Below are 27,054 nucleotides of genomic sequence, written 5' to 3' on the forward strand. Positions count from 1 at the left end.
TATTTTATATCATAGTTAACATTGTACATAGACTTGAATCACACATCACTCAGTGTGTATATAAACAATATCATGGTGCCAACATATATCCATCCATCCATCCATCCATCCATTATCTACAGCAGGGCCACATATAGAGACAAACAACCATTCACTCACACTCTCTCACCTACGGTCAATTTAGAGAGACCAATTCACCTAATCCCCATATCGCATGTTTTTGGACTGTGGGAGGAAGTCGGAGAAGCCAGAGAAAACCCACACACACACGGGGAGAACATGCAAACTCCTTGCAGAAAGGCCCTTGTTCCGAAGTTGTTCCAAACGGGGCTCGAACCCAGGAACCCAGTGCTAAGCACTACACCAACCGTGGGCCCGCCAACATATGTTGTTGTTGTTGTTGTTGTCAAAACTGCCGTCATTATCTATCTGGTAGTTTTATTGACTGTTTTTATTTTTGAGACCTGAGGCATTTCAATAAAAGCAGACATTATAATTATAATATAATGTTCAGCTCTCTTTGTTTTTTAGGAATAATACAACAAGGTTGAGGTTATCCTGGCTTATCCATTTTGGCAGTGTTTGTTTTGTGATCTGGCTTTACTTAATATCAAAAATAAAAGTTGTGCCTGTGGTTATAGGTCAGTTTAATCGACATGCACTCAGTTTTTTGTCCCACAGTGCAACGTGTCACCAGTGTGTTATTCTGCTGCTGTAGCTGCTGTTGCTTCAGGGTTCATTGTGCTGTGCATTCTGCACACATTGGTTGTAACTATGTGAATTACTGTTGTGTTTCTATCATACATAACCCATCTAAACTTTCTCCCCTGATCGCTGGCATCAGCAAGCCATTTTTTCTTCCGAGAACTGCTACATAATTTTTGTCTTTTACGGTCTATTCTCTGCGAACCCTATTGATGGGTGTGTGTGGAATATCAGCATCGTTTCATATATCTTATACTTATACAACGGGTATTCTCGAGCATGTCTACGTGCCTAAATGAATCAAGTTGCTGCCATGTGCTTGGCTTATAAACAATTGTGGCAGTTGAACAGGTGTACCTAATAAAGTGGCGAGTGTGTATCACGTCTAGTTCTAGTATAGTTGATTAATTGATGATTTGATTGATAAACATTTTGTAAGCTATTTTTGTCATGCGTGAGTGAAATTATTATTTTTCTTTTGATTCATTCAGAGAAAATGTGTTACATTATTCAAAATGTTGTTGCCCGACTGTGTGATTTTCTTTCTACCCGTCCATACATATTACATAACTTGGCCTGTTTTACATGACTCTATTTGTGTTATGTCATAATCCTCTTAATTTATCAGCTATTGGGTAATTGAATACCTATAACCTGCTGACTTTTCCTGGTATGAACAGAGCTGTAAATGAGCCAGATAAGAAAGTCTCTGATTCTTGGGAAACATGAAGTAAAAGGCATCCACAGTCTTTTTTATTTATGGAAATATCCTTGCCGTACAGTAGAGTTAGTATAACTTTCATTAGAAATAGATATAGAACGTCTTAATTAAATGTGCATTATGTAATAAATCTAAAGCAACTGGCCATAAAATCCTCCTAATATGTCACAGAGATCATATATAATAACAGATAACATAACAAACTGAACTCACCAACAACAACAGTACAGCCAAAATATTTGCATTAAAAAAAACTTTTGCAGACTGCAAATCATGTTTATGTTTTGAAATCATGTTTTGGCATGTGGTGCCACCTACCGCCGTCTACCAATCATTGCAGTCAGTAGAGTCTCAGCTGCCGTGCAACCACAGGTTGCCAGTTACGTCAGAAAACAAAACCTAAAAGACCTTGGTATTTTGAATTTGAATGTAGTACCTGTTTTGGCCACATTTTTACATATGGCACCTTTAAGTCTGTGTACAAGACAATGGAATTAGTGGTGGACTGATTTCAAAAGATTTCAACACAGGACACACACACAATAATAAAGAAACATAACACATTCTAGTTTTTGTTGAGTCAATTAATTGTTGTTAATTGTGTTGTTAACACAGAGGTTGTTATTGCAGTTAATCATATGTTTTGTGGGTGAGATTTTCCGTGTCTCTGAGACAATATTAGCACATTCTGAAACATCTTTGTCTCCGACAGATCTCGGAGATCCATGTGACCGGAGAGTCCGAGGACATGACGGCCAAGGAGAGGCTGCTGCTCTGGTCCAAGCAGATAACAGACGGCTACGTAGGCGTACGATGTGACAACTTCACGACCTCGTGGAGAGACGGGAGGCTATTCAACGCGATCATTCATAAATACAGGTACTGTAACTGCACGTGAAACAACATGTTTTTTGTTGTGATTCTGCTCTTATATCTTGGATTGTCTTTGTGTTGCAGGCCAGACCTGATTGACATGAGTCGTGTATCGACGCAAACCAACCGCTCAAATTTAGAGAATGCATTTTGTGTGGCGGAGCAGCTGGGAGTGGCCAGATTGCTGGACCCTGAGGGTGAGATCCACACACACACACTGTCATGTTTGATTTCACTGAGATGATATTCCATATCATGTGGACTGAAGCGTAGATTTTGATGTGTGGTGCGTTTTTGACCTTTTGTTTTTTGACTCTCATTCAGACGTAGATGTTCAGTCTCCTGATGAAAAGTCGGTCATCACATATGTCTCAACACTGTACGACTCCTTCCCCAAAGTACCTGACGGTGTTGATGGAATCAGTCCTAATGTAAGTGTATGGCTTCAGTCCTCTGTGCCCATTCTGTGTGCTAAGAAGTGTTTTATTGATCCTTTTGCTCTGAACAGGATGTGGATATCAAATGGGTGGAGTACCAGAACATGATCAAATACCTCAGCCAGTGGATCAAACACAACGTGGCCATGATGTCAGATAGATCATTCCCCAACAATCCTGTGGAACTCAAGGTATCATCTCACTTCTAATAAACATCACTTTATCATTATTTTCTAAGATTAAAAATCTAATGTCTGAAATTTGGAGAATAATTGCCTGCTCAAAGTAACCCACATACATCTCTGCTGTAACTGATACTTTAAGTGATATTGATAGATATGAGCAAGCAGCAGCATCCATTTGCTGCAAAAGATGCATTAGGTTTTATCAGGGACGGCGCTTTTATTCAGTTGAATTTAAGACCAGTAGAATATCTGTTTAAATATCTATTCTGATCCTACATTTAATGTGACACCTGCCTTCATTTACAGGCACTTTATACACAGTATCTGCAGTTTAAAGAAAATGAAATCCCACTGAAAGAGAACGAGAAGACAAAGATCAAAAATCTCTACAAAATGCTCGAGGTACGTCGATTGAAACAATGCGTGTTTGTAGCATGACACGTTTGCAGCAATAACAAAATGTGTGTGCTTGTGGTGTCTGGCAGGTGTGGATCGAGTTTGGACGTATTCACTTACCCCCGGGTCATCATCCCAATGATGTGGAGAAGGAATGGGGTAAACTGATTGTTGCCATGCTGGAAAGGGAGAAGTGCCTGAGGCCTGAGGTGGAAAGGTATTCAGAGTCACTAAGCACATCAACACTTCAAAAGTCAAATGTTTATTTTGTTGAATTTTTCTGTTGCTTTTCGGTGTGAATGTACGGCGTCAGAATTTCTCATTAAATGCAGTCAAAGTTGCATTTAACAAGGTAAAGGTATATAAATGTACACCTAGTGTGACAAAAGCTCAGGCGTCACTAATTTGAACAGGTTCTGACCATTTTTCTACATTTTTCACTGCATTACAATTATCTGCTCCAAGCACAGCTTATTATCCTCCCAAACATTCCAGAGTCCAGCATACTAATGCTTAATAGTGCAGCTTTTATTATAGTACAGTGCAGTTACACATATGATTTTTTCACCACTATGGCTGGTGTTGGGATCATTTAAATTAAATAAACTCTATTACTTTCTCAGTCAAAGTAATACAGATAGAGGGCAAAGATGCTACATGAGTCATCATAACATTTTCTGAGGCTGCTGTTCACAGAGTACTCAGGTGTCTTATTGCAAGCGTTCTACTAAAACCAAATGCTGAAGATTAGTGTTGTATGTCATCGTGTGATTTTCCTTTTATTAAAATAGAAATCCCCTCGCTGAACCGGTGCACACTAATGTCATGGTTTATGGTTATATCAACACATTGCACTGGGTTTGTTGATTAAATTTACTGCAGCTCAGTTTGTGATATGGTTGAATTTTGTTTCACTGTAACAGATCATAGTGTGGATTATCTGTCAAATCAGTAGGATTTGAATGTGTTTTGTGTTCTGTATTTCTGTATTGAAATCCTGATGCAGTATCTACTTTAATAAGGCAGTGTCCAACAAATGTTCACTAATAGTTGGATTTTATGCCATACCATGCTTGAGTCCCAATGTTATCTGACGTAATGTGCTTTCTTGTGCCAAGCTCAGTGTTTGGTGTTCAGTTTCCATCGGTTTTTGTTTGCTGAGGTTAATCTCAAATGTCATCTGATGGATTTTGGAAATTATCTGTGAAGTTTTATCCTTTGAGTTCCTGCTTTCTTTGCCTACAAACACAGCATATTTACAGCATGGGTGTGTTAGGTGTGGTAAAATCAGGCAAAAACAGCAACTACAGCAGTTTGGCATTGTTTTGTACGGTCTTAGATCTCATGAACGTGTAGGTGTTTCAACCTGCTTTCTCATTTTTATACCCTCAGGACAGCATATTATTTCAGGGTGGGTTTCGTTTTACGTGCTCCACACCTGGCTGTGGTACTATAAATATGAGAGAGTTGGAAGTGTTTTTCCTCAGTTGCGAGTGCAGGCAGTGAGAGTTGTACAGGTTAGGTTGTGGCTGGCAGCCTTACAGAGGAATGGTGTGGATGAGAAACGGCGATCGTGAAGCAAGATGGCCTACACGAGAGGAATCCCGTCTTTTAGCAACAGCAGCTTCACCAGTTATGGCTCTGGTGACAGCATCCATACTGAGCCTTTACAGCTTAACAGCTCAGTTTTTCTCAATAACAGCATTGCCTATGGATCCAGGTCAAGGTGATGGTGTCCACGCTTGACTTTTGTTGATATGTTTTGTTGCATATTGTGATTTTCTTTTAATTTTTCTTTTCTTCAGGCTTGAGATGTTGCAGCAAATTGCCAACAGGGTCCAGCGAGACTGTGTTAATGGAGACGACAAGCTGGCATTGGCACGGATAGCGCTACAGTCTGTAAGTACGATTCGCTGCATACATCACATACACAGATCAAAGTTAAATAATTAAAAGAAATACAGTTAAATAATATTAACAAATTATGACCGAAAACATTTTGGTACTTCTTTTGCATGGTAAAAGCTCAAACTCAGAGTGAAGGACATGGAACACGTCTTTCACTCCAGATAATGAAGACAGAAGAGCTCTCAGTGTACATTATTTGTCTCTTTTTTTTCTCCCTGCTAAGGATGCAAAACGTCTCGAGTCTGGAATTCAGTTCCTACACGAAGCTGAGATCGCTGGTTACTTGTTAGAGTGTGAAAACATCCTCAGACAACAAGTGATAGACATCCAACTTCTCCTGGACGGAAAATTCCCCTTTGCAGATCAACTAGTCCAAAGGTACAAAGGAGATCCCTCGGCAAACTGAATCTCCCACATCAAGAGAACAATGAAAATATTTATTGTTTCTTCTTCAAAAACAGGGTTTCAAAACTTCGGGATGACCTTCTAAGCCTGCGAGCTGAGTGTTCCTCTGTGTACAGCAAAGGCCGATCACTGACAACAGAACAAACCAAAATGATGATCTCAGGCATTACACAAAGCCTGAACTCTGGCTTCTCCCAGAACATTGGCACAAACCTGACACCGGCCCTCACTCCTGCAATCACCCCAGGAGGTCTGAGTACTCCTGGGTCCACATTCACCTCCAGCCTTACACCATCCTTGACCCCTACCTTCACCCCTGGCCTGCAGCCATCTTCAGTCCAGACCTACATGGGTAGTGGGGGTGTCATGGACCCTGGCAGCCTCAGGCAGTTGAAACACATGCAGATCCGCAAGCCTTTACAGAAATCCTTACTGGCTGACCCCAGCATGACAGAAGAGGAGGTCAACATGAAACATGTTCAAGATCTTCTGGTCTGGGTGGAAGAGATGCAAGTGAGTGGTCTCTACCAGTCTGTTTATAATGCTGTATCACAAAAATCGAAAAAAATGAGACGATGAACATTTGAATCTGTTTTAAAAGGTGCAGCTGGACCGCTCCGAGTGGGGATCTGATCTACCAAGTGTGGAAACACATTTAGAGACTCACAAAAGTGTCCAACGAGCCATAGAAGAATTTCAAATTAGTCTTAAAGATGCCAGACTGAGTGAAGTAAGGATATTCATCAAAATTATGTTCAATATGTAAAAAAAATATATAATCTGAAGGTATTAAATTGCGGGAAACTAAAAGAAACAAAACATATTCTTCTTTTCTCAGATTCAGATGACCATTCCTCTGAAACTGACTTATTCGGACAAACTGAACAAACTAGAAAAACAGTATGAAAGACTAGTGGTAAGTTGAATAAAGTAAATCTGTGTTGCTGTGCAAATATTTATATAGCGTATGACCATGATTCATGTGCATTTGTGGCCTGAATGTGTGTATGCTTGTCTGTTGGTTTCAGAGCTGTTCAAGAGAGCGGCAAAGCAACCTGGAGAGCCTGTACGACTTTGTGTCACATGCCACTCAGGAGCTCATCTGGCTGAATGAGAAAGAGGAGGAAGAGGTCGCCTTCGATTGGAGCGATCGCAACAGCAACGTCTCCAAGAAAAGAGACTACCATGCCGTAAGTCATTAACATTACCTTTTTAATAATTTAAACAGCCTTTTAATTTACTGTGTTATCTGTGAAATTGTTCCTGTAGACACAATTAAAAGGACTTGTCTGCATTACAGCTACACAGAAAAACAGAATCTTGTGGGTGAAGGGTTTTTCTTTGTATTGTGGTCCAGGCGTGAGGATGTAGTGACTCTCCTGCCACAGCTGGATGCCTTTGATTCTCATTCTAATGTCCTCATACAGGAGCTGATGATGGAGCTGGATGAAAAGGAGGAGGCGATCAAGTCGGTGCAGGATAAGGCAGAACGCCTAATGTTCAAGAACCACCCAGCCAAGATAACTATCGAAGTAAGCACTTTTTCTCTCTGTTCTCAGCTCTGCTGTCAGTGTGTCTATTAGATCCTTAAATGTTGGACCAACAGGAGCGTCTCCACCCTGCGTACAGCTGCCACTATGATTTAAAAGATTGCCAAGTCTTGTTTCAGCATGTAATCTTCCAGCTATTGCTGTGCATTTTTTATATCTGTGTTGGTTCTCTTCCAGGCATACAGGGCTGCCATGCAGACACAGTGGAGCTGGATTTTACAACTGTGCTCATGTGTAGAACAGCATCTAAAGGAGAATGCTGTTTATTTTGAGGTGGGTTAATAATTTAATATAAGATGATACTTTTTTGGTGAGGGCAGAAATATATTTCCAAAGCCAATTTGTTATTATTCCCCCTCTGCCAGTTTTTTAGCGACGCCAAAGAGTCCATGGACTACCTTAAGAGCCTGCAGGAGTCCATTCAAAGGAAATACAGCTGTGATCGAACAAGCAGCCTCCACAGACTGGAGGACCTAATACAGGAGTCCATGGTAAACAGATGATGAAAAATATGCATGTATAGCATGTGAAGAATTATTTTTTACACATTGTCTTTGTGTTGTTTGTCCCTAGGATGAGAAAGAGCAGCTCCTTCATTACCGCAGCACTGTTGCTGGTTTAGTGGGCAGGGCTAAAAACATTGTGCAGCTCAGACCCAGGAACCCTGAAAGCCCTGTGAGATCCTCCCTCCCCGTAAAAGCCATCTGTGATTATCGTCAAATAGAGGTATCGCTCCCTGTGACATTGCACACGCCTCATTCATTTTAAAATTCCAAACACAATCTGTACTATGTCTGTATCACAAATGTTTCAGATCACCATTTACAAAGATGATGAGTGCATATTGGCCAATAACTCTCACCGAGCCAAGTGGAAGGTCATCAACCCAGCAGGGAACGAGGCCATGGTGCCGTCTGTGTGTTTCACTGTGCCGCCCCCCAACAAAGAGGCTGTTGATAAGGCAACAAGGTGAAATGCTTTCCTGCTCTGCACTAAAAATAAAGTCAACTCACAAGATCAAAGGCATTTGATTGTACTGGTGAGCAGACATTGTAGTGTTACATTATTAATGCCTTTTGCATTTCCTGCAGAACGGAGCAGTTATACCAGAATGTCCTGGCGCTGTGGCACCACTCACACATCAACATGAAGAGTGTGGTCTCTTGGCACTATCTAATGGCTGATATACGAGCCATCCGCAACTGGAATGTGGCCTCAGTATGTTGAATTATCATTTTCTCTTCTCGATCACCTACTTTTTTAAAGTCACAATCGTGTATGAAAATCAGAACAATACCAAGTGTTTGTTTGTCAACTGTTTCAGATAAAGACCATGTTACCTGGTGAGCATCAGCAGGTCTTGAGCAACCTGCAGTCGCACTTCGACGAGTTCCTAGATGACAGCCGGGAGTCTGAGGTGTTCACGTTGGCGGACCGCACCCAGCTGGAGAGAGACGTGGCGGCCTGCAAGGAATACTACCAGGAACTGCTCAGATCTGCAGAGAGAGGCAAGATTCAGATGCTCTTCCTGTTTCTCAACATCGAGTGGCCGGTGTATATCGAACACATAACCTCAAGGGAAACACATGGTTCTTTAAGCCTTTTAATCCTCAAGACACTGCCTTGTAGAATTATGTAATTTATTTTCCAGTGAACTAACAGTTTCTAAAAAGATTTTTTTTCTTTTATGACATACATATAATATAATTGGATATTGTTAATGTGTGGTCATGGGTTTTGTTTAGACTGGACTTTTCTGAGGGAAAAATACAGAATGTAGAATCTTTTTGGTTTTAATGTTGTGATATCTGTATATTTATTAAAGGGCATAATCCTTCCCCATTTTAAAGAAAAGATCTCATCCAATTAAATACTTTTCATAGTTATTTAATCTTACATAGAAAGTGGCATTAACTCGGTCTTAAACTGTGATGATGCTGCCTCCTAGTGGCAGACTCATTACATTCAGTTAATGTGTGTTTTTATTTCCCAGTTCCCTGTGTGTTGAGTGTGATTTCCTATCAGGTGTGGTTTTCATAGGGAAGCAAACTGTCCTGTTATCGCTTGAAACACAAGCATATTTTATGCTCTAATGTTTACATTCTTAACAATAAAGTATATGTTTTTTTCTGCAACAGAGGAGCATGAGGAATCGGTGTATAATAATTACATCTCCGAAATACGCAACTTCCGCATGCACCTGGAGGCCCATGAAGAACATCTGATCAGGCAAATCCGCACACCGCTGGAGAGGGACGACCTGGAGCAGAGTCTCCAGCGCATCACAGATCACGGGGTACACATCAGTAATCAAGAAAAAAAAAAAAGAAAAAACAATCTCACTTGTGTTATTTCACCTGTGATCTTCCACATGTTACATTTTAGAGGAAGACAGCAGAGCTGAACACACTGAAGGAGGATCTTGATGTCATGAAGGAGAAGTGTGAGCTGTTCCTCAGACAAGCTGCAGTTTCCCCGTCTGTACCGACGCTTTCTTCTGAACTCACGGTCCTGATTCAGAGCATGAGCCAAGTGTACTCCATGTCATCCATTTATATGGACAAGTAAGTCCTGCCCTTCATTGTCCTGAATAAATTACACTAATATTTTGTAGCAGAATTGAAGACATGTTCTTCCTTTTTCTTTTTTTTCAGATTGAAAACAGTGAGCTTAGTGGTGAAGCATAGCCAGAGTGCAGAGGCGCTGGTCAAGTTTTATGAATCTAAACTCTATGTGGAAGACGCCATGAACTCGGATGTCAAATCCATTGAGACTGTCATTTCAACTCTTAAGGTAATCTGGAAAAAGAAAGATTGAAAACAAAGAAAAAAGCTTTGACATTGTCAGTACTTTTTAATCATAATTTCTCCTTCTGAATGTAGCAATGGCGGACAGAGATTGATGAGAAACAAGAGGTGTTCCACGACATGGAGGATGAGCTGAAGAGAGCTCGGCTGATCAGCGACCGCATGTTTAAGGCCCACAACGAGCGCGACTTCGACCTCGACTGGCACAAGGAAAAAGCTGATCAGCTGAGTGAACGGTGGCAGAACATCCACTCCCAGATTGACAGCAGGTGACCGTTTGTGTGCTCCATGAAAATACTTTAAATATACATTCCTAATTACTACTCAACTATTTCTTATCATGGTTTGTAATTCATTCATTCTCAGGCTTCGGGACCTGGACGGCATCAACAAGTCTCTGAAACATTACAGAGACACTTACAGCAGTCTGGATGAATGGGTGAGAGAAATGGAAGCAGCGCAGCTCAAGGCCCAAGAAAACAAACCTGAAGACAGCAAGGCACTGGCTGAGCTGTTAAACAAACAGAAGGTAGAATGATGTGTATTATGTTCTATCAGTTTGTTTGTATGTGTGTATATACTGTATACATATATACAATTGTCTTCATTTTTCAGGTCCTTGTCGCTGAAATTGAACAAAAACAGAGCAGAATTGATGAATGTCAGAAATACTCGGAGCAGTACTCATCTGCCATTAAGGTAAACTTTGATTAGCTTCCATTTCTTTTATATTAATAAAATTATTATTATTAGTATGACAATTATTGTATGCAGACGATGTAATGTTCTTAACTAAAATGCCATGTTTGAGAAAAAGCAAGCTGGTAACATTGCTATTTTTAGGATTACGAACTTCAGCTGATGACCTTCAGTGCAATGGTTGACTCCCAACACAAATCTCCTCTGAAGAAACGGAGGATGCAGAGCTCTTCTGATGCCATTCAGCAGGAGGTGATTATATGGTTTTCATTTGGTAGGAAAGGACATGCTTGCTGTATGTGTAGCAAATACTCACCGACCGTCTTGGTTTTCTTCTTTTCAAACAGTTCATGGATCTCCGAACCCGCTACACTGCTCTTGTTACTCTAATAACTCAGTATGTGAAGTTTGCCAGTGAAACACTGAAGAGAACTGAAGACGAAGAGGTGAGAGAACTCAGCTTTCTTCATTTGCAGTTGATTTCGCAGCACATTTAAGACCTTTTGGGCTTTGTGGTTGCTTAAATAGCGTTTAGTTTTCTTTGCATGGTTCCTAATTGTTCTGTTTTGCATCAACATGTTTTGCTACCTCATTGAGAGGTAGTGGAGCTCTTCTTGACTTCCTGCAAGGGTTGCATCTCTGAATATGTATGTCTCCTCATCATTTGCTTCATTGCATGACAGAAGCAAAGAAAATGTGCAAAAATGGTGCACGTAGCTCCTTATGGCTGGTGTTGGTCAGTTGCTGGGAGGAGAAACCTTTTTTTCACAGAGCGTTTTCTTCATGTTGACCTTTCTGTGGGAAAACACAGCCTCTCCAGGAATTTCTCTTTTGTCTTGTTATTAAAATCGTCGTCAGTCCTCATAGTTTAATGTAGTAAACGTCAAAATTCCTGGAGAGATTGTTTAAATATTGCTTCTGGTAAGAAGTAACACTTTCATACAAACTGTTTCACAATTTCTAATTAGAAATGAAGAAGTGGATGACTTGTTTTTTTGCATTATAGAACAGGAAAACTTTTGAACAAGGCGAGAATATTAAAAGGAAAGAGTTCATGGATCTCCAAAAATCTGCATGTGAAGTAGAGATTAGTCAGCTAAAACAACGGATCCACGAACAAGAGGCTTTGCTGGCTGAAAGACAAGCACGGCTGGAAAAGCTGAACGGAGAAGTAGAGATGCAACAGAAGACTATTGATGACCTAAACTTTGAGAAATCACACCTTGAACATGACATTCATCAGTTTCGCACCAAGTTAGATATATCGTTCAAAGACAAAGCTGCCAGCGAGCAGGAGCTAATTCACACAAAGCTGTTAATTGAGCAGGCCGAGGCCAAGTGGTCTTTGGCTCAGAGGAAACTAGATGATGTTAAGCAGCAGAGTCCTGAACTTCAGATAAAAACAAACACAGAGGCAGATACTGAGGAAATCGTGCAAAGTCAAATCCAGGCTAAAGCAAACGATGTGGCTCAGCAGCCTTTAGCGATTCACAGTCAGCTAATAATTGACAGTGAGTCACCTGCACATGTTGAAGATGTTGACATGAGGGACAATGTCCTGCAGCAGAAACTAGAGGAATTAGACCTGGTTCATAAAAGAGCGGACATGGCTGAGGAGAAAGCACAAAGTTATAAGAAACTGTTGGATGACAGTAATAACAGACTAACAAAGCTTCAAATGGACACTGAAACTGAGAGGATCAACACGAGGCAGAACTCAGACGAGTTTCAGCAAGAAACGCTTAACATGAAGAAAGCAGTCAATGATCTTCAAGAGGAAGTCAAATCTCTTCAAAGAGCAAAGGCCTCACTGGAACAAACCACTTTCTTCCAAAGCACAGAAGTCGAAGGCCTTAAAGAGCAGCTGAAGGTCACCCAAGGAGAACTGCACAAGAAAGTTTTCACGGACCAGGAGAACATCTGCAACATAAACAGCTTAGAAGAAGAGGTCGCTTCCAAGCAGGCAGTAATAGATCAGCTGAAATTTAAATGCAGTGAGCTGACCATGATTAATGTCTCCTCTGTTAGTGATATTAGAGATCTTCAGATCCAAACTGAATCACTGGAGAAAGAGAAATCACTTTATGAGAAAAAGATGAAGTCTTTAAAGAGTGAGGTTGAGAGCTGGAAGCTGATGCTTGAAACAGCTGAAGAGGAAAATGCCTCATTTAAGATATCTGAGCAGGCATTGAAACTAAAATATAAAAACCTTGAAGCAGAACTTGAAAACAAGGAATTAGTTGCATCACAACTGCAAAAGAAAGTAGAGGAGTTAAAACGGATAAACGCGGAGGTTGAAATGAATTTGAAGAATGTGAAAGATAATCTTGATCAGATGACGGTCGAAATTGACAGCAAGGATCAGCAAATTGAAATCTTCAGGTGTCAGGTGGAGGCCACCAAATCACAGTTCAGAATTATTGAGGAGGAACTAAATAAGAAATCCCAATATGTCCATGAGCTTCAAATGAAGCTACAGGATTACAGTGAGGAGTTAAGGAAAATGACTGAACTGAAGCAGAAAACAGAAACGCGCAGTTCAGATATCGCCAGTTATGGGAAAGAAATAACAAGTCTGAAATTGGAGCAGAACTTTTTGACTGCTGAGAGGGATTTGGTCAATCAAAAAGTAAACCGACAAGATGCTGAAATTAATGAACTGAACCTGATGTTGAATAAAACTAATGCAGAGCTGCAAAAAGAATCTGCTGACAATCAAAAACATATCAACAAAATCAAGACTTTAGAATATGAGCTTTTCAACCACGAACACAGCATTAAAGATTTAAACAGCAGTTCAGAAAAAGTCACGGAAAATCTAAAGCAGGAGATAAAAGCTCTTCAGAATGACAAGAAAGCAGCAGAGAGGAAAGTAGAGAACCTGAATGTCAGACTCTCAGATTTGAGCTCTTCTCTGCTCAAAACTAAAGATGAACTGGCCAAAGAGACTAAAGACAGACAAATTAAAGAATCAGAAATACTGCAGCTGGAGAGTGAGCTTCAAAAAGATAAAGTGAATATCACTGGTTCTGACAAATTCCAATCAAATCTGCAACATGAGAATATAATCCTTAACATTGAGAAGGCTGAGGCACTCGAGAAAAACTTGTCACTGGAATTAGAAATCAGAATGCTTAAACAAAACCTTAAAAGTTCCGAAACCGAAGTTGAGCAAAGGCAAAGAGAAAACTCAGTCCTTCAGCTGCAGTCCCAGCAGATGGAAGAACAACTGGAGAAGTGCAAGAAAATGCTCGATGAGTTGAAGAGTAAACTGCAGCTTCAGAAAGACGGCTATGAGAGGCAGCTGGTGCTTGTGCAGAAGGAAATAGAGAAAAAACTAATTTTACTGCAGTCTGAAATCTCAAATGACAAAGAGACATCAAAACCAAATACACAGAGCGCTGAATTAGCAGAAATGCTCAACAAGTATTTAAAACAGGAAGTCTTACAGATAAAAACAGTGCATCAGACCACAGTGGAATCAAAGCAACAAACGGACCAACCACTGCAAGTGCAGTTCAAAATAGACAAACTGCAGCAAGACAAAACAAAGCTCAGTCAAGATTTGTCACAGGCAAAATCACAGATTACCCAATTTGAGGAAGATAGACTTAAACTCAATTTGAAAATATGCGCTTTACAAAGCCTCTGCAGTGAAAAGTCAAACGAGATGGCAAAGTCAGGCGTGTGCAGTGAGTGCAAACTGACACTCGGGGAAAACGAAGAGCTTCCGTCGCGGAACCAGAAGATGAACAAACAGGAAGTCAACGAAACAAGTGGCCAGCATGTGAAAGACAACGCGGGTGCTTCCTTGAAAACAGAACTGACGGGGATTCAGAAGACGACATCCTCACATGAAGGCGGGAAATGCAGAAGAGAGGATGAGTTTTTCAAAACGAAAATGTCTTCTGAGGTACGGATGAAGTCGGTTTGACACATTTAAAACACTCACATTCATTAGCAAGTATTTTGTAGGTCCAGTGTGTAACATATAGGAGTGTTTATTGTTAGATAGAAATGTATTATACCACCAAGTATGTTTGTAAGTAAGTTTTGGTAGCCTTACCATAAGCCTTTTACAGTATGAAGGCTGCACTCTTGGACAAACACCTATCCAAAGGAGCCTGTACAGATGTGCATTTCACATTTTAAAGTGGAAGCTTACTAAACAAATAACAAACAGCACAGCCCACATAAAGAAAAAAAGCTTACACACTGGACCTTTTACCAGTTTTAAGTGCTCCAATAAACTGAAGTAATTTGTTACTTAAAGGTTCTTTCAATATTACATCTACAGATGACAACAGTGGAGAAAGAAAACAGTCTTGAAGATCTGAAACAAGATAAACGAGACAAAACTGAAGTGAATCCCAGCCAAATCCTTCATGAGTCTGCAACAAAGACAACTTTGCAAAATGTGAACTATGAGGGCCAAATTATCCCCGATGAGCACATGACCACAACAGCACATGGATACATGGCTCTCTGTGGACAAACGGATCAAGGGCAGCACAAAACCCATCGTGTCACCAAAACAAGAATATATCAGATCAGTGAAACTGTAAACATTTCAGAGAAAAGTGCAGCAGACCGTGATGGAAAGCAGACGGCGATATATTCAACTCCCCAGAAGCTAACAGAACTCAAAGGCGGCACCGCTGATAAAATTCCAGTCACAGCTAAGATCTTTGATGATGCTCAATACGTCGGTAAACCAACTACCATTGCTGGAGTTTATGTGGAGTCAAGTAAGAAAAAGATATCCTTCCTTGAGGCTGCTGAAAAGGGCTTTTTAGCAAAGACTTATGCATTTGAGTTTCTTGAGGCTCAGGCTGCTACAGGAAGCCTTACAGATTTGGCTACAGGGCAGACTCTTTCAGTTGTTGAGGCTCTTGAGAGAGGTGTGATAGAGACCGGCATGAGAGATAAACTGATAGAGGCTGAGAAAGCTGTTAGAGGCTACGTCCATGCTGGCAAAAAGCTGTCAGTGTTTCAGGCAATGGAGGAACGACTTCTTGATAGATACAGAGGCAAGAAGATTCTTGAGGTCCAGGTTTCCACTGGAGGACTCATCAACCCAGGTGTGGGTGCCACGGTGTCAGCGAGCAACGCTGTCGATCAAGGTCTTTTGAACAAGGAGACTCTAAAGAGTCTGTATGATCCAGTCAGTAACCCGAAAGCTTTTCACAACCCTGACACTGGACAGAAAGCATACTACTGTGAAATACTCAAGAAATGCATTTATGACATTGATGGTTGTGTGTTTCTTTTTCCATTCGGGGAGAGACGTCTAACAGACACTTCTCCCACAAGTTCTCATAGAGTGTCTGTTGTCAGCAGCAGTCGTGGAATTGAAATGTCAACGTATGAAGCGTTCAAGGCGAAACGCGTTGACAAGAGGATGTATCTGTTTCTGTCACAGCAGGAAAGTGAATGGCAGGAAAAGTCAATAGTTGACGCTAGTGGAAGCCCACTGCACATTATCACTGATGTCAAAAGTGGCAGACAGCTTTGTCTGGAATCTGCTCTGAATCAGAGGTTTCTTGAAGCATCTGAGCTCGACAGCTACTGCAGCGGGCGCCTTAGCATCTATGAGATTGCCGACCTTATATTTTCAAGAATGGTTGTTGTTGAGGATGTTAACAGCCCCATTGCTGGTCTCTGGGATGTAGCTCAGAGAAAGAGGCTGTCCGTTCTTCAGGGTTTCCAGCAGGGATTTACTGATAGAACGACTGCCCTAAGACTGTTGGAGGCCCAGGCCTGCACTGGAGGTATCTGTGATCCATCTTCAGGAGACAAAGTTACACTATCTGAGGCTCTCAAAAGAGGTCTGGTAGATGAGGCACTGAAACCGCAGCTCCAACAGTTTGAGCTTGCGTTTAATGGCATTGTTCACCCCAGTTCTGCAAAGACTGTGTCTATTTCCCAGGCTCTGCAGGAAAAACTCTTGCCTAAGGATGTCGGTTTTCGCTGTATTGAGTATCAACTCCTGACTGGAGGATTGATAAATCCTGGTACTCTTGATAGAGTCTCACTGGAGGAGGTCATTCAGAGTGGCCTTGTTGACAAAGCAACAGCCTCTGTGCTAAAGGATGAGAAGTTTCACACTAAATGTCTCTCTTGTCCAAAGACCAAGAGAAGAATCACATTCAAAGAGGCTCTTGAAAGGAGCGTGTTTGACTGCCACACAGGGCTAAGATTACTGGAGGCTTCAAAGGTCCTTGGTTCTGCAGCCAAATCAGCATTTCTCTATGCTTGTGCATTTAACCAATAAACAATTGCGAACATGTTTGTCCAAAACCTTTGCAAATAGGAATTTCTTTGATTTTTTTTTTATTTTTTTTTTTTAACCTTAATTTCACATTTGTACGTTTTTTTAATGGTTTACACATGTTGATGTTGATGCAACTGACAATGGTTCTTGAGTTTGGGTATTTTAAGTCTGATTATAATATGTATTTCATCAGCGCTTCTCCCTTTAAAGGTTCCCACATTGAGTAACAATCTTGTTGAAAACCCATCTGCTCTAATTGTAGAGATCTGTTGATGAGGAGAAGAGAGAGCACGGTGATAAAGTTAGCAAACTATTGCACTGGACGAAACAGACCCTGAACAATGATGGTAATGCTGTGAAAGATAGCAATGCCAACACAGATGCTTCTAATAAACCCCAGGTAAATCATATGTATTGCTCTTTGTTTGTTTTTTGGTGCATTTTGTTTTAATATGCTGTCACATGTTGTACATTACATGATCCTTCAGTTTAATGGCAAAGAGTATGTTTACTATTCAAAATGATATGGAACTTTTCTGTCACAGTGTATGATTTCTAATAAAAAACATAGTCCACTTTATGATTCATGTAATCCATGTGTGTTACACTGATCAGCAAGGCCTGGTTTACTGTATCCCCTGTTTACACTCACATGGTTAGTAGCTGTGATGTGTTTGATTATGTCCCTCCTAATTCATTCAATAGCACCAAATATGTTGCACAAGCACGTATGATTCACAGCACCCTCACTGATTCAGAAATGATACCTTCTCTTGTCATGGTTCAGCTCTGATGTTTGGCCATTGTTCCTTAGTTTACATGTACTCCTCATTGAGTATACAGTACATACTAGGGCTGACCGATTTGGTTACACTAATTGTCATTTTTTTGGACATATATGGCAATTTGAAATATACATTTTAAGGTAAAAATGTAACACAAGATGGATCATTGTCACATTGGCTGCTGTCAGGATATTAACTATTCTACTCAAAGATGAGAACTGAAAGATATAATTGCATTACATTTTTATAATATATCATTATATATAAAAAACATAGAACACTTAAAATCGTTAATTCAATTTGCTAATATCTTTATTTAGAATAATTATTGTTCAGCCCTAATACATGCAAAATTCAAATTAGTAATTTAAAATTACCCAGATATATGCAGTATATTATAATGTATGATAGAATGGTGCTGGTTATCCTGGAGGATACGTTTTAATGTTTAATGTATTAGAAAAGGGAATAGTTACATTAATTAAAGGAGTAGATTAACATTATTCATTGACTGTGGTGACTAGTTTATAGGTATAAACAAGGTGCGCCTTTTAGGACAATAACGTCCAATTATAATATATCTTGTATATACCATGTTCTAAACTAAAATGTAAAGTATAACCTGCTCACAATTGTTAATTATATACACAACATGCCTTTATTTTCCTAATTGCATATACATTAATCAATTATTAATGTAAAATAACTATACCAATAAAATAATGCTAGGGTATGCACATGTGTAAATACTTTGTGATGTGTTTGACAATCACATGTTTGTTTATAACACTTCAAAGAGCAGTCATGCAGAAGCAAAAGTAATGTATTTTATATAAATTACTAACATGCTGTTTGGTGTCCTAGGTGTCAGTCGAGGAAATGGTCACTAAGAAGGAACAAATAGCGGAAGCACTGAGGACCACACAAACAATGCTTAACAAGCACAGTGACAGGTAAGCAACGCTGTTGTGCTTTGACATGCAGACGACTCTGTCCACTGTGAAAACGCTCAGCGTCACCTCGTTCATGTCTTACAGAATGACAGAGGAGGAAAGAGAGAAGGCCCAGGAGCAGCTGAAGTCGCTCAACCAGGCGTTCAGTGAACTCTCCCAACAGTGTTTGGATCAGACAACCTCTGCAGAAGAGGTTGGACACTATGATCTTTTTTTTCCCGTAGAGTCCGTTTGTGTCTTACGTGTTTGAGAACAGTGCCACCTGATGTTCACTTGCATGACTAACCTTTTTACTCTTTTCAGTGCAATGGGACAAGTTGTCTCTTGCATCATGTATTTCCTCCTCTTACATTGGTTCAGTAGGGAGAGACAGAAAACAAGATGTTTTCAACTGAAAAATTAAATATGCTGTAAACATGCTCGATTACGTCTGGCTTTGGTCTGGCATTTCACCCTAATCCCTGTTCTGACAGGATAACAGATAAACTGCATAACACTACAGTGTGTGGTTTGACTAACGACTCTCTTTTTGCAAGATGTTCCATTCACAGATGCATGATAGCTTTAAGTGTAGTATTCGTCACTCTCCTGTTGCAACCCCCTGAAGCAGTCTTGCACATGATGTTTTAAAATGCCCATGTTTGTGTCGGGGTGAGTATAGAGTTTGTCTTGCTTTTGGATATTTTAATTTTACACAAATAGACTTTGGTGTTAAAAACAGTTCAGTAATTTGTGATATTTTCCATTTCTGAAGGATTTTAATCCCAGTAATGGGACTGATTGGCTTGGGACTGGAACCAATAGTTCCCTGACTGATGATATAACTTGGAACCCAGAGGCCCAACTCATGACTTGTGATGATTCCATACATGATCCCATGTACAAATCCATGCTGGACGACTTCTCAGAGATGAGTGATGCAAATAGGTGCATACAGAGTTCATACTTTTCCTCTGTCTCCCTCTCGGATGTAGCAGCAGCTAGGAAAGGGCCCACATGTGAAGACCTGGTTGTCAAGGTGATAGAGATCAAACAAATCTGTGATGAAATGGAGGCGTGTTACACAGGCGACACACTTACCCTGGATAGGGCGCTTCAGTCGGGTTTAATACCTGCTTCTGTCTATATAGAGATTCTACAGAGACAACAGACCTGTCAGGATACGATGGGTCCTAAGTGTGCTGGAAATGTGCCACCCCGAGATCCTGAGGAAGAGTTTGGACCTTGTGAGGTCAATAGGCTGATATTTAAGTGCCTCAGCAGAAATGAATCGCCAGCTACAGGGAGAAATATTAACACTCTTAGGTCTCTTTGTCCTGGTTTAAGTGCTCAGTTAGGTGTTGGCGATCCCAATGAAGGTCAAAATGTAACAGCTGAAGAGTCGGAGGATGCTAGGAACCTCCAGAATGGTGACAAACTCAAGGTGGATGCAGCCGTGCAGTGTGATTTGATGAGCTCGAGCAGCACACTCGTTGTACTTGGAAATCAGCAGCAGTTTATGGGACTTGTTTTGCCTCACTCTGGTGGAATCAAATCAATCAATCAAACGTTTTCCACCTCATTTCATTACCATGAACAAAACACCACTGATTATATGAGCAGTGTGTTCAGTAATTGGCAAAAGATAGTGGCTTTTTACATTCCAGAAACGTCAGAGATACTAGACATCACCTCAGCCATTGAGAATGGGTTGACTGACAGCTACACAGCAGATGTTTTAAAATCTATAGAAATTCCTGATGTGTTGCCTGATCTTGATCAACTTAATGACAAATTTTCTTCTTGGCTCATGTATAAAAAACTAAGAGTTACTGGGTCTCATCAAGATGCAGAAAGTATAAAAGTTGACAACATACCTAGTCCCACAGAGGCAAGGCAGTTATTCATCTCCTACCTAATGATGAACAGTTTTATTGATCCACAGTCAGGACAGAGAGTCGTAATACTCGATAAACAGCTGAGTAAAACGATAAAAATCTTCTTTGAAGATGTGATATTGTCAGACGACATCGAGAATAATGTAAGTTCTCTTAACATAAATGTTGGCAATCCTTCAGAACAGTTGATTATCGATGAGGAAACAGAATTCATGGAAAACCCACCCACATTTGACGCTCATGATTTTGCCTCTTCAGGAAATGGGAGGATCACCTTTTATGAACAATCACAATACAAATGTGACCCTAGTGATTTTGTTTCCTTGGGAACTGGAAGGATTAGCTTTGATGAAAATACACAACACACATTTGACCCTCATGATTTTGCCTCTTCAGGAAATGGGAGGATCACCTTCAATGACCAATCACAACACACATTTGACCCTCGTGATTTAGTTTCTTCAGGATCTGGGAGAATCACCTTCATTGACCAATCACAATACAAATGTGACCCTAGTGACTTTGTTTCCTTGGGAACTGGAAGGTTTAGTTTTGATGAAAATACACAACACACATTTGACCCTCATGATTTTGCCTCTTCAGGAAATGGGATGATCACCTTCAATGACCAATCACAACACACATTTGAGCCTCAAGATTTTGCCTCTTCAGAAAATGGGAGGATCACCTTTGATGATCAATCACACTACAAATGTGATCCTAGTGATATTGTTTCCTCTGGGACTGGAAGGATTAGCTTCGATGAAAATACACAACACACATTTGAACCTCATGATTTAGTTTCTTCAGGAAATGAGAGGATCACCTTCAATGACCAATCACAACACACATTTGACCCTCATGATTTAGTTTCTTCAGGAAATGGGAGAATCACCTTTGATGATCAATCACAATACAAATGTGATCCTAGTGATTTTGTTTCCTCAGGAACTAGAAGGATTAGCTTCAATGAAAATACACAACACACATTTGACCCTCATGATTTTGCCTCTTCAGGAAATGGGAGGATAACTTTCAATGACCAATCACAACACACATTTGACCCTCATGATTTAGGTTCTTCAGGAAATGGGAGGATCACATTCAATGAACAATCGCAACACAAATGTGACCCTAGTGATATTGTTTCCTCAGGAACTGGAAGGATTAGCTTCGATGAAAATACACAACACATGTTTGACCCTCATGATTTTGCCTCTTCAGGAAATGGGAGCATCTCCTTTGATGAACAATCACAACACACATTTGACCCTCATGATTTAGTTTTGTCAGGAGATGGGAGAATCACCTTTGATGAACAATCACAATACAAATGTGACCCTAGTGATATTGTTTCCTCGGGAACTGGAAGGATTAGCTTCGATGAAAATATACAACACAAATGTGATCCTAGTGATTTTGTTTCCTCGGGATATATGAGGATCACCTTTGATGAACAATCACAACACACATTTGACCCTCATGATTTTGTTTCCTCTGGTAACAGTAGGGTTACTCTTGATGCAAATACAGATGTTTTTGTTTCCCAAGACAATGAGAGAATCATCTTCAATGAACAATCACAGCACACATTTGACCCTCGTCATTTAGTTTCTTCAGGAGATGGGAGGATCACCTTTGATGATCAATCACAATACAAATGTGATCCTAGTGATTTTGTTTCCTCAGGAACTGGAAGGATTAACTTTGATGAAAGTACACAACACACATTTGACCCTCGTGATTTTGCCTCTTCAGGAAATGGGAGGATCTCCTTCAATGACCAATCACAACACACATTTGACCCTCATGATTTAGTTTCTTCAGGAAATGGGAGAATCACCTTTAATGAACAATCACAACACACATTAGGCCCCTGTGATTTAGTGTCTTCAGGAAATGGGAGGATCACCTTCAATGAACAATCGCAACACACATTTGACCCTCGTGATTTTGCCTCTCCAGAAAATGGGAGGATCACATTCAATGACCAATCACAACACACATTTGACCCTCATGATTTAGTTTCTTCAGGATATGGGAGGATCACCTTTGATGAACAATCGCAATACAAATGTGATCCTAGTGATATTATTTCCTCGGGAACTGGAAGGATTAGCTTCGATGAAAATACACAACACACATTTGACCCTCATGATTTAGTTTCCTCTGGTAACAGTAGGGTTACTCTTGATGCAAATACATATGTTTTTGTTTCCCAAGACAATGAGAGAATCATCGTCAATGAACAATCAAAACACCCATTCGACCATGATGATTTAGTTTCTTCAGGAGATGGGAGAATCACCTTCCATGAACAATTACAACACACGTTTGACCCTCATGATTTTGTTTCCTCGGGTAACAGTAGGGTTACTCTTAATGAAAACACATTTGTTTTTGTTTCCCCAGACAATGAGAGAATCATCGTCAATAAACAATCACAACACACATTTGACCCTGATGATTTTGCCTCTTCAGGAAATGGGAGGATCACCTTTGATGAAAATACACAACAGATATGTGATCCTGGTGTTTTTGTGTCCTCTGCAAATGGGAGAATTCCCTTCAGTGAACAAACACAATACATATCTGATCCTCACAATTATGTTTCTCCAGACAGCTGGAGGATTACCGTCAATGAAAAAGTAAAGTCTGATTCCACAGACACTGACATAGAGGAGAAATGTATGTTTCAAAATACCATAAGCCAGACCAAACCAGATGAATTTGCAGAAAGGATTTGTGAAAGTAGTTCACAAACAGATGTTGGAGATGCTTTTAATGAATGCCTTGATATTCCCGCTTCTGTAGAGATGCCAATACTTTCCACATTTACTTCTGTGAAAAACACACATGTTGGATCATTAACCGCGATGTGTCACACTGAGTCTACAGTGACGCCTATCTCTCCGACACTAGAGCGCTATGATGCTGAGTCAGTGTGCAGTGAATCAAAAACTGTCATTGTTAACCCTGCTGAGTTTTTATGTGCTGACAACTTGGGAGAGGGTGAGCATGAGGGAGACATTGTTGTCCATGCACCAAATGCACAAGTGGAGAAAAGGGTGGGTTTAGATGTCACCTCTGGGGGACATCATGACATGTGCGGTGCTCTCAGTAAGGGCCTGCATGACAAGACAACAGAAAAACATCTTGATCTCCAGCCAGATGAAAAGGGAAATGTTGAAGTAGGCGAGGAAGACTCTGTATCTTTTTTTAAACAGACACTGTCAGATGGACCCATGATCTCAACTATCTATTTTCCTTCAATGGAAGAACAGAACCTCTTAAAATCTGACTGCACTGTTAGTACTTGTGAGTCTTTGCAGTCTAGATTATTTATTGATGCTGATAAGAACCTTAACATAGATGTCAGCGCAGACATTTTCCCAGAAGAAAAAGGCAACCAATCCATCTCTGTTGATCAAAATGTGGATTTAATTAGTATAAATGAAACCAAGAACACACAGGGGTCGACTGAAAGTATGGTCACCGCCATTGTGCTGGAGGAGGATGATGAAGAGAATGTCAGCATATTACATTGTGTGACCAGAGGAAATGTAGACGATAGGAGTCATTATCTACAAACCCTCCCTCCGTCTGTTTCTCCAGTGAGCTCACCCTCCTCATGGAATCAGGAAACGGTGACGCGTATCAATCCTTCAGACAAATCGCCTTTACTGGCTGAAGACACTGACTCACTGGTCTTAATCAATTCCCACCAGACAGATATAGCTAATGCATGTGTTGAGATAGAAAGTGCTACTCTAGCTACCCAGTCACGTCCGTCTACACTTATCGACGGAACCTTGAACAACAACAAACCCGACCCAGATAGCCGCACTTATCATTCTAATAAATCGGACAGCTTACCTATTCATACGGATTCTTCCATTACTGGACACAATTCCCAACTGGGTAAAGAGACATTAAGAGACAGTGAGTTAGATGAGTGTTCACCACATCACAATGGATTGTCTGGGGAAAGTAGATGGAAGAATGACACAGCTGCTGTTCAGTCACCTGTTGACAATGACCTAAATCGAAGTATGTATTACTCATCATCGAGGGATTTGGTTGAAAGTGCAATGACCTCAGTTTCTAGTGGTGACCATAGCAACGACGAAAACATTGCAGATGATGGCAGTCGAATCACATTACCTCAGTACACAGTGCTTCACTCTGAAAGTGATTTTAGTGTTGGTTCTGAGCCCACGTCCTCTGAAAATGGTGTGCGATCTGAACAACAGAACTCCCCTCAGTTACCTGTTGTTTCCACTGAAATAACTCCATCAAATTTGAGCAATCATGAAGTTTCTTATGAAACACTTCAAACTGATAAAAATTCATTGGACTCAAATCACAGTGGTCCGGATGAGGCTGAGTTACACTTGGACAGTTTTCCCCGAGAGAGACAACATGAGGACCTTGTTAGCTGTTCTGAGCAGACCTCGGTGTCAAGAAGTAAGACAGAAAATGTAGAAATTGAGGGAACTGTGTGCTGTTTACAGCTACCTTCTGCATTATCAGACATCCTCTCAGGACCATCTGAAACTAGCATAAGAGAAATGTCAGGATCTGTTATTCTACCAGAAGGGAATGGATTAGAAGTAAAAGCTTCAGAAAATCAACAGATCGTTTCTGATGACTTGTCACACAGTAGCATTAAATCAGATGTTCCCTCTTCAGCTTCATCAGCGTTTTCTAATGCTGAAAGTATATGTGGAGATCACCTGGAGGGAATGCTTAATGTTGGTGAAACTAAAGTCACTGAAAGCAATATCAGCAGTAATCGGGATAGTCAAAAACCTTTGGACGATGGAGAGTTTAATGAGAGAGACATAGCTCATGAACTTGTAGAGAGCAGTCAACCAGGTCTTCTCATGGAGCTACCAAAGCAAAATAGCTATTGCTTGAACAACAATGAACAAAACAATCCAGTATTATTACAGCAGAAAGTCTATGAGAAGACAGAAGAGCCAGGTGACCCAAATGTACAGCTGCAAACACTGCAAGATCTCAAGGCAGTGTCCATAAGCCAGGAGATTTCAGTGCTTCAGGAAGCAATGGACACTCTTAGTGGAGCTCTGGGAGATGAGTCTCAGGAATATCAGCAGCACACAGAGGGAAAGTATGAGGGCTCAGCAGAAGAAAACTTGGATCTCAGTAGCAAACCATCTCAGTCGTCTACCGACTCAGATGCCTGCAAAGTTGTGGAGATCAGACATAAGGTACTGTGCTGTTTTATGTTGTATCACAGTAAAACTAACCATGTACTTGGATGTTGGCTTGATTTACTCCATTTTTATGTTGTTGTTTTTTTTTATGCACAGCTGTTTTCCATCCAGGATTTCTTAGAGTGTGTTGGGAAACTCCAGGATCACGCTGACGTTTTAGATGATGTGAGAAAAGACATTTTCATCCAGACACCCACTGGAAAAAACATGGAAGAGCTGCAGATCCAAATGGAGGAATGTCAGGTTAGAAAGGCAAATGTATCCTCTTTGGTGTAATATATAATAATGTGAAATCCGATAATCGAATAGTAATATCTTTTCCATTTATTTACTACATACACTAGTAGGTCCTAAATAAATCTGCTCTTGTATTTAGTCTCTAGAGTCGCAACTGTCTACATTGGCTGGTGTTCTGGCAGTAGATGTGGAAAAAGCAAAATTGCTCCTACGTTCTGCTGATGAAGACATCCCCATACAAATCCACCGAGATCTGGCCTCAGTGTATCTGCAATTAGAGCCAAATTTCACTGCTGTTTCCCAACTGTGTGCCGAAAAGAATCGCTCACTAATTCAAGCAATGGAAACACAGAAGGTCAGTGGTGATTAATGCTAATTAAAACAAACAAGTAACCTCTGCATCATGTGTTGACTCATGTAAACTTGGTTTTAGGTTCATTTGGAATCGATGTACCAGAAACACCTCAGTGATCTTGAAGAACTAGCTGACCTCATACAAAATGAATCTGAGATTCCAAGCATGGATTTGAACTCATGTGATGTGGACATGCTGAAACACTGTATCCAGCAGAACAAGGTATCTTTTACAACCAATTAAAATAATCATTTCAATAATCGTTTACTCAGGATGTTTTCATCTTTTCTTGTTCCAGGATACAGAAAGCAACGTGCTAAATCAAGCTAGATACAATTTGGAGGATGTCACGTTTGATATCCAGTGCTTTATTTCTGAGCACACTCGGTTCTTGAGTGCAGCTCAGAGCAGCTCGCTTCTGAAGTTCCTCAGCACCACTCAGCGAGCTTTGCGGGACCAAACTGAGAAACTTGTTACACGGAGGAGAACCTTAGAGGTCCTACTGGACAAAAGAGAGCAGGAAAACCATGTGAAGGTCTGCTTGTAAAAGTGATGTTTAATATCACAGGTTTCATAACAGTGTGTACATGTTAGTAAGTTAGTAATGCATGCTTACAATGCACACATTGTTGAAATGAATTATTGTC

General features: G+C 40.5%; 1 protein-coding gene across 10 annotated transcripts in view; it reads left to right on the forward strand.

Annotated features, from left to right (window-relative positions):
* The window catches only part of dst (dystonin), a 91,394-nt gene that overhangs the window by 23,638 nt on the left and 40,702 nt on the right, over positions 1-27,054 (forward strand). For 4 of the 10 annotated variants that reach the window (XM_083897515.1, XM_083897518.1, XM_083897519.1 and 1 more), the window contains 35 exons: positions 2,139-2,305; positions 2,384-2,496; positions 2,624-2,730; positions 2,808-2,927; positions 3,228-3,323; positions 3,407-3,534; positions 5,123-5,216; positions 5,449-5,603; positions 5,687-6,143; positions 6,232-6,360; positions 6,469-6,546; positions 6,659-6,820; positions 7,058-7,162; positions 7,358-7,453; positions 7,546-7,671; positions 7,754-7,906; positions 7,995-8,149; positions 8,272-8,398; positions 8,505-8,688; positions 9,319-9,476; positions 9,566-9,744; positions 9,835-9,973; positions 10,063-10,256; positions 10,354-10,516; positions 10,603-10,686; positions 10,831-10,938; positions 11,034-11,132; positions 17,223-17,360; positions 18,610-18,698; positions 18,783-18,891; positions 19,453-25,809; positions 25,912-26,058; positions 26,192-26,407; positions 26,486-26,629; positions 26,706-26,942. In XM_083897515.1, coding sequence (XP_083753641.1) covers positions 2,139-2,305; positions 2,384-2,496; positions 2,624-2,730; positions 2,808-2,927; positions 3,228-3,323; positions 3,407-3,534; positions 5,123-5,216; positions 5,449-5,603; positions 5,687-6,143; positions 6,232-6,360; positions 6,469-6,546; positions 6,659-6,820; positions 7,058-7,162; positions 7,358-7,453; positions 7,546-7,671; positions 7,754-7,906; positions 7,995-8,149; positions 8,272-8,398; positions 8,505-8,688; positions 9,319-9,476; positions 9,566-9,744; positions 9,835-9,973; positions 10,063-10,256; positions 10,354-10,516; positions 10,603-10,686; positions 10,831-10,938; positions 11,034-11,132; positions 17,223-17,360; positions 18,610-18,698; positions 18,783-18,891; positions 19,453-25,809; positions 25,912-26,058; positions 26,192-26,407; positions 26,486-26,629; positions 26,706-26,942 — 11,313 coding nt within the window. Of the gene's footprint in view, positions 1-2,138; positions 2,306-2,383; positions 2,497-2,623; positions 2,731-2,807; positions 2,928-3,227; positions 3,324-3,406; positions 3,535-5,122; positions 5,217-5,448; positions 5,604-5,686; positions 6,144-6,231; positions 6,361-6,468; positions 6,547-6,658; positions 6,821-7,057; positions 7,163-7,357; positions 7,454-7,545; positions 7,672-7,753; positions 7,907-7,994; positions 8,150-8,271; positions 8,399-8,504; positions 8,689-9,318; positions 9,477-9,565; positions 9,745-9,834; positions 9,974-10,062; positions 10,257-10,353; positions 10,517-10,602; positions 10,687-10,830; positions 10,939-11,033; positions 11,133-17,018; positions 17,361-18,609; positions 18,699-18,782; positions 18,892-19,452; positions 25,810-25,911; positions 26,059-26,191; positions 26,408-26,485; positions 26,630-26,705; positions 26,943-27,054 lie in introns of those variants that run through there. The other 6 variants (XM_083897522.1, XM_083897523.1, XM_083897516.1 and 3 more) reach the window with 3 other exon arrangements.

The sequence above is a fragment of the Microchirus variegatus genome, assembly GCF_963457635.1.
Source record: "Microchirus variegatus genome assembly, chromosome: 11".
In the NCBI taxonomy this organism is placed as follows: Eukaryota; Metazoa; Chordata; class Actinopteri; order Pleuronectiformes; family Soleidae; genus Microchirus; species Microchirus variegatus.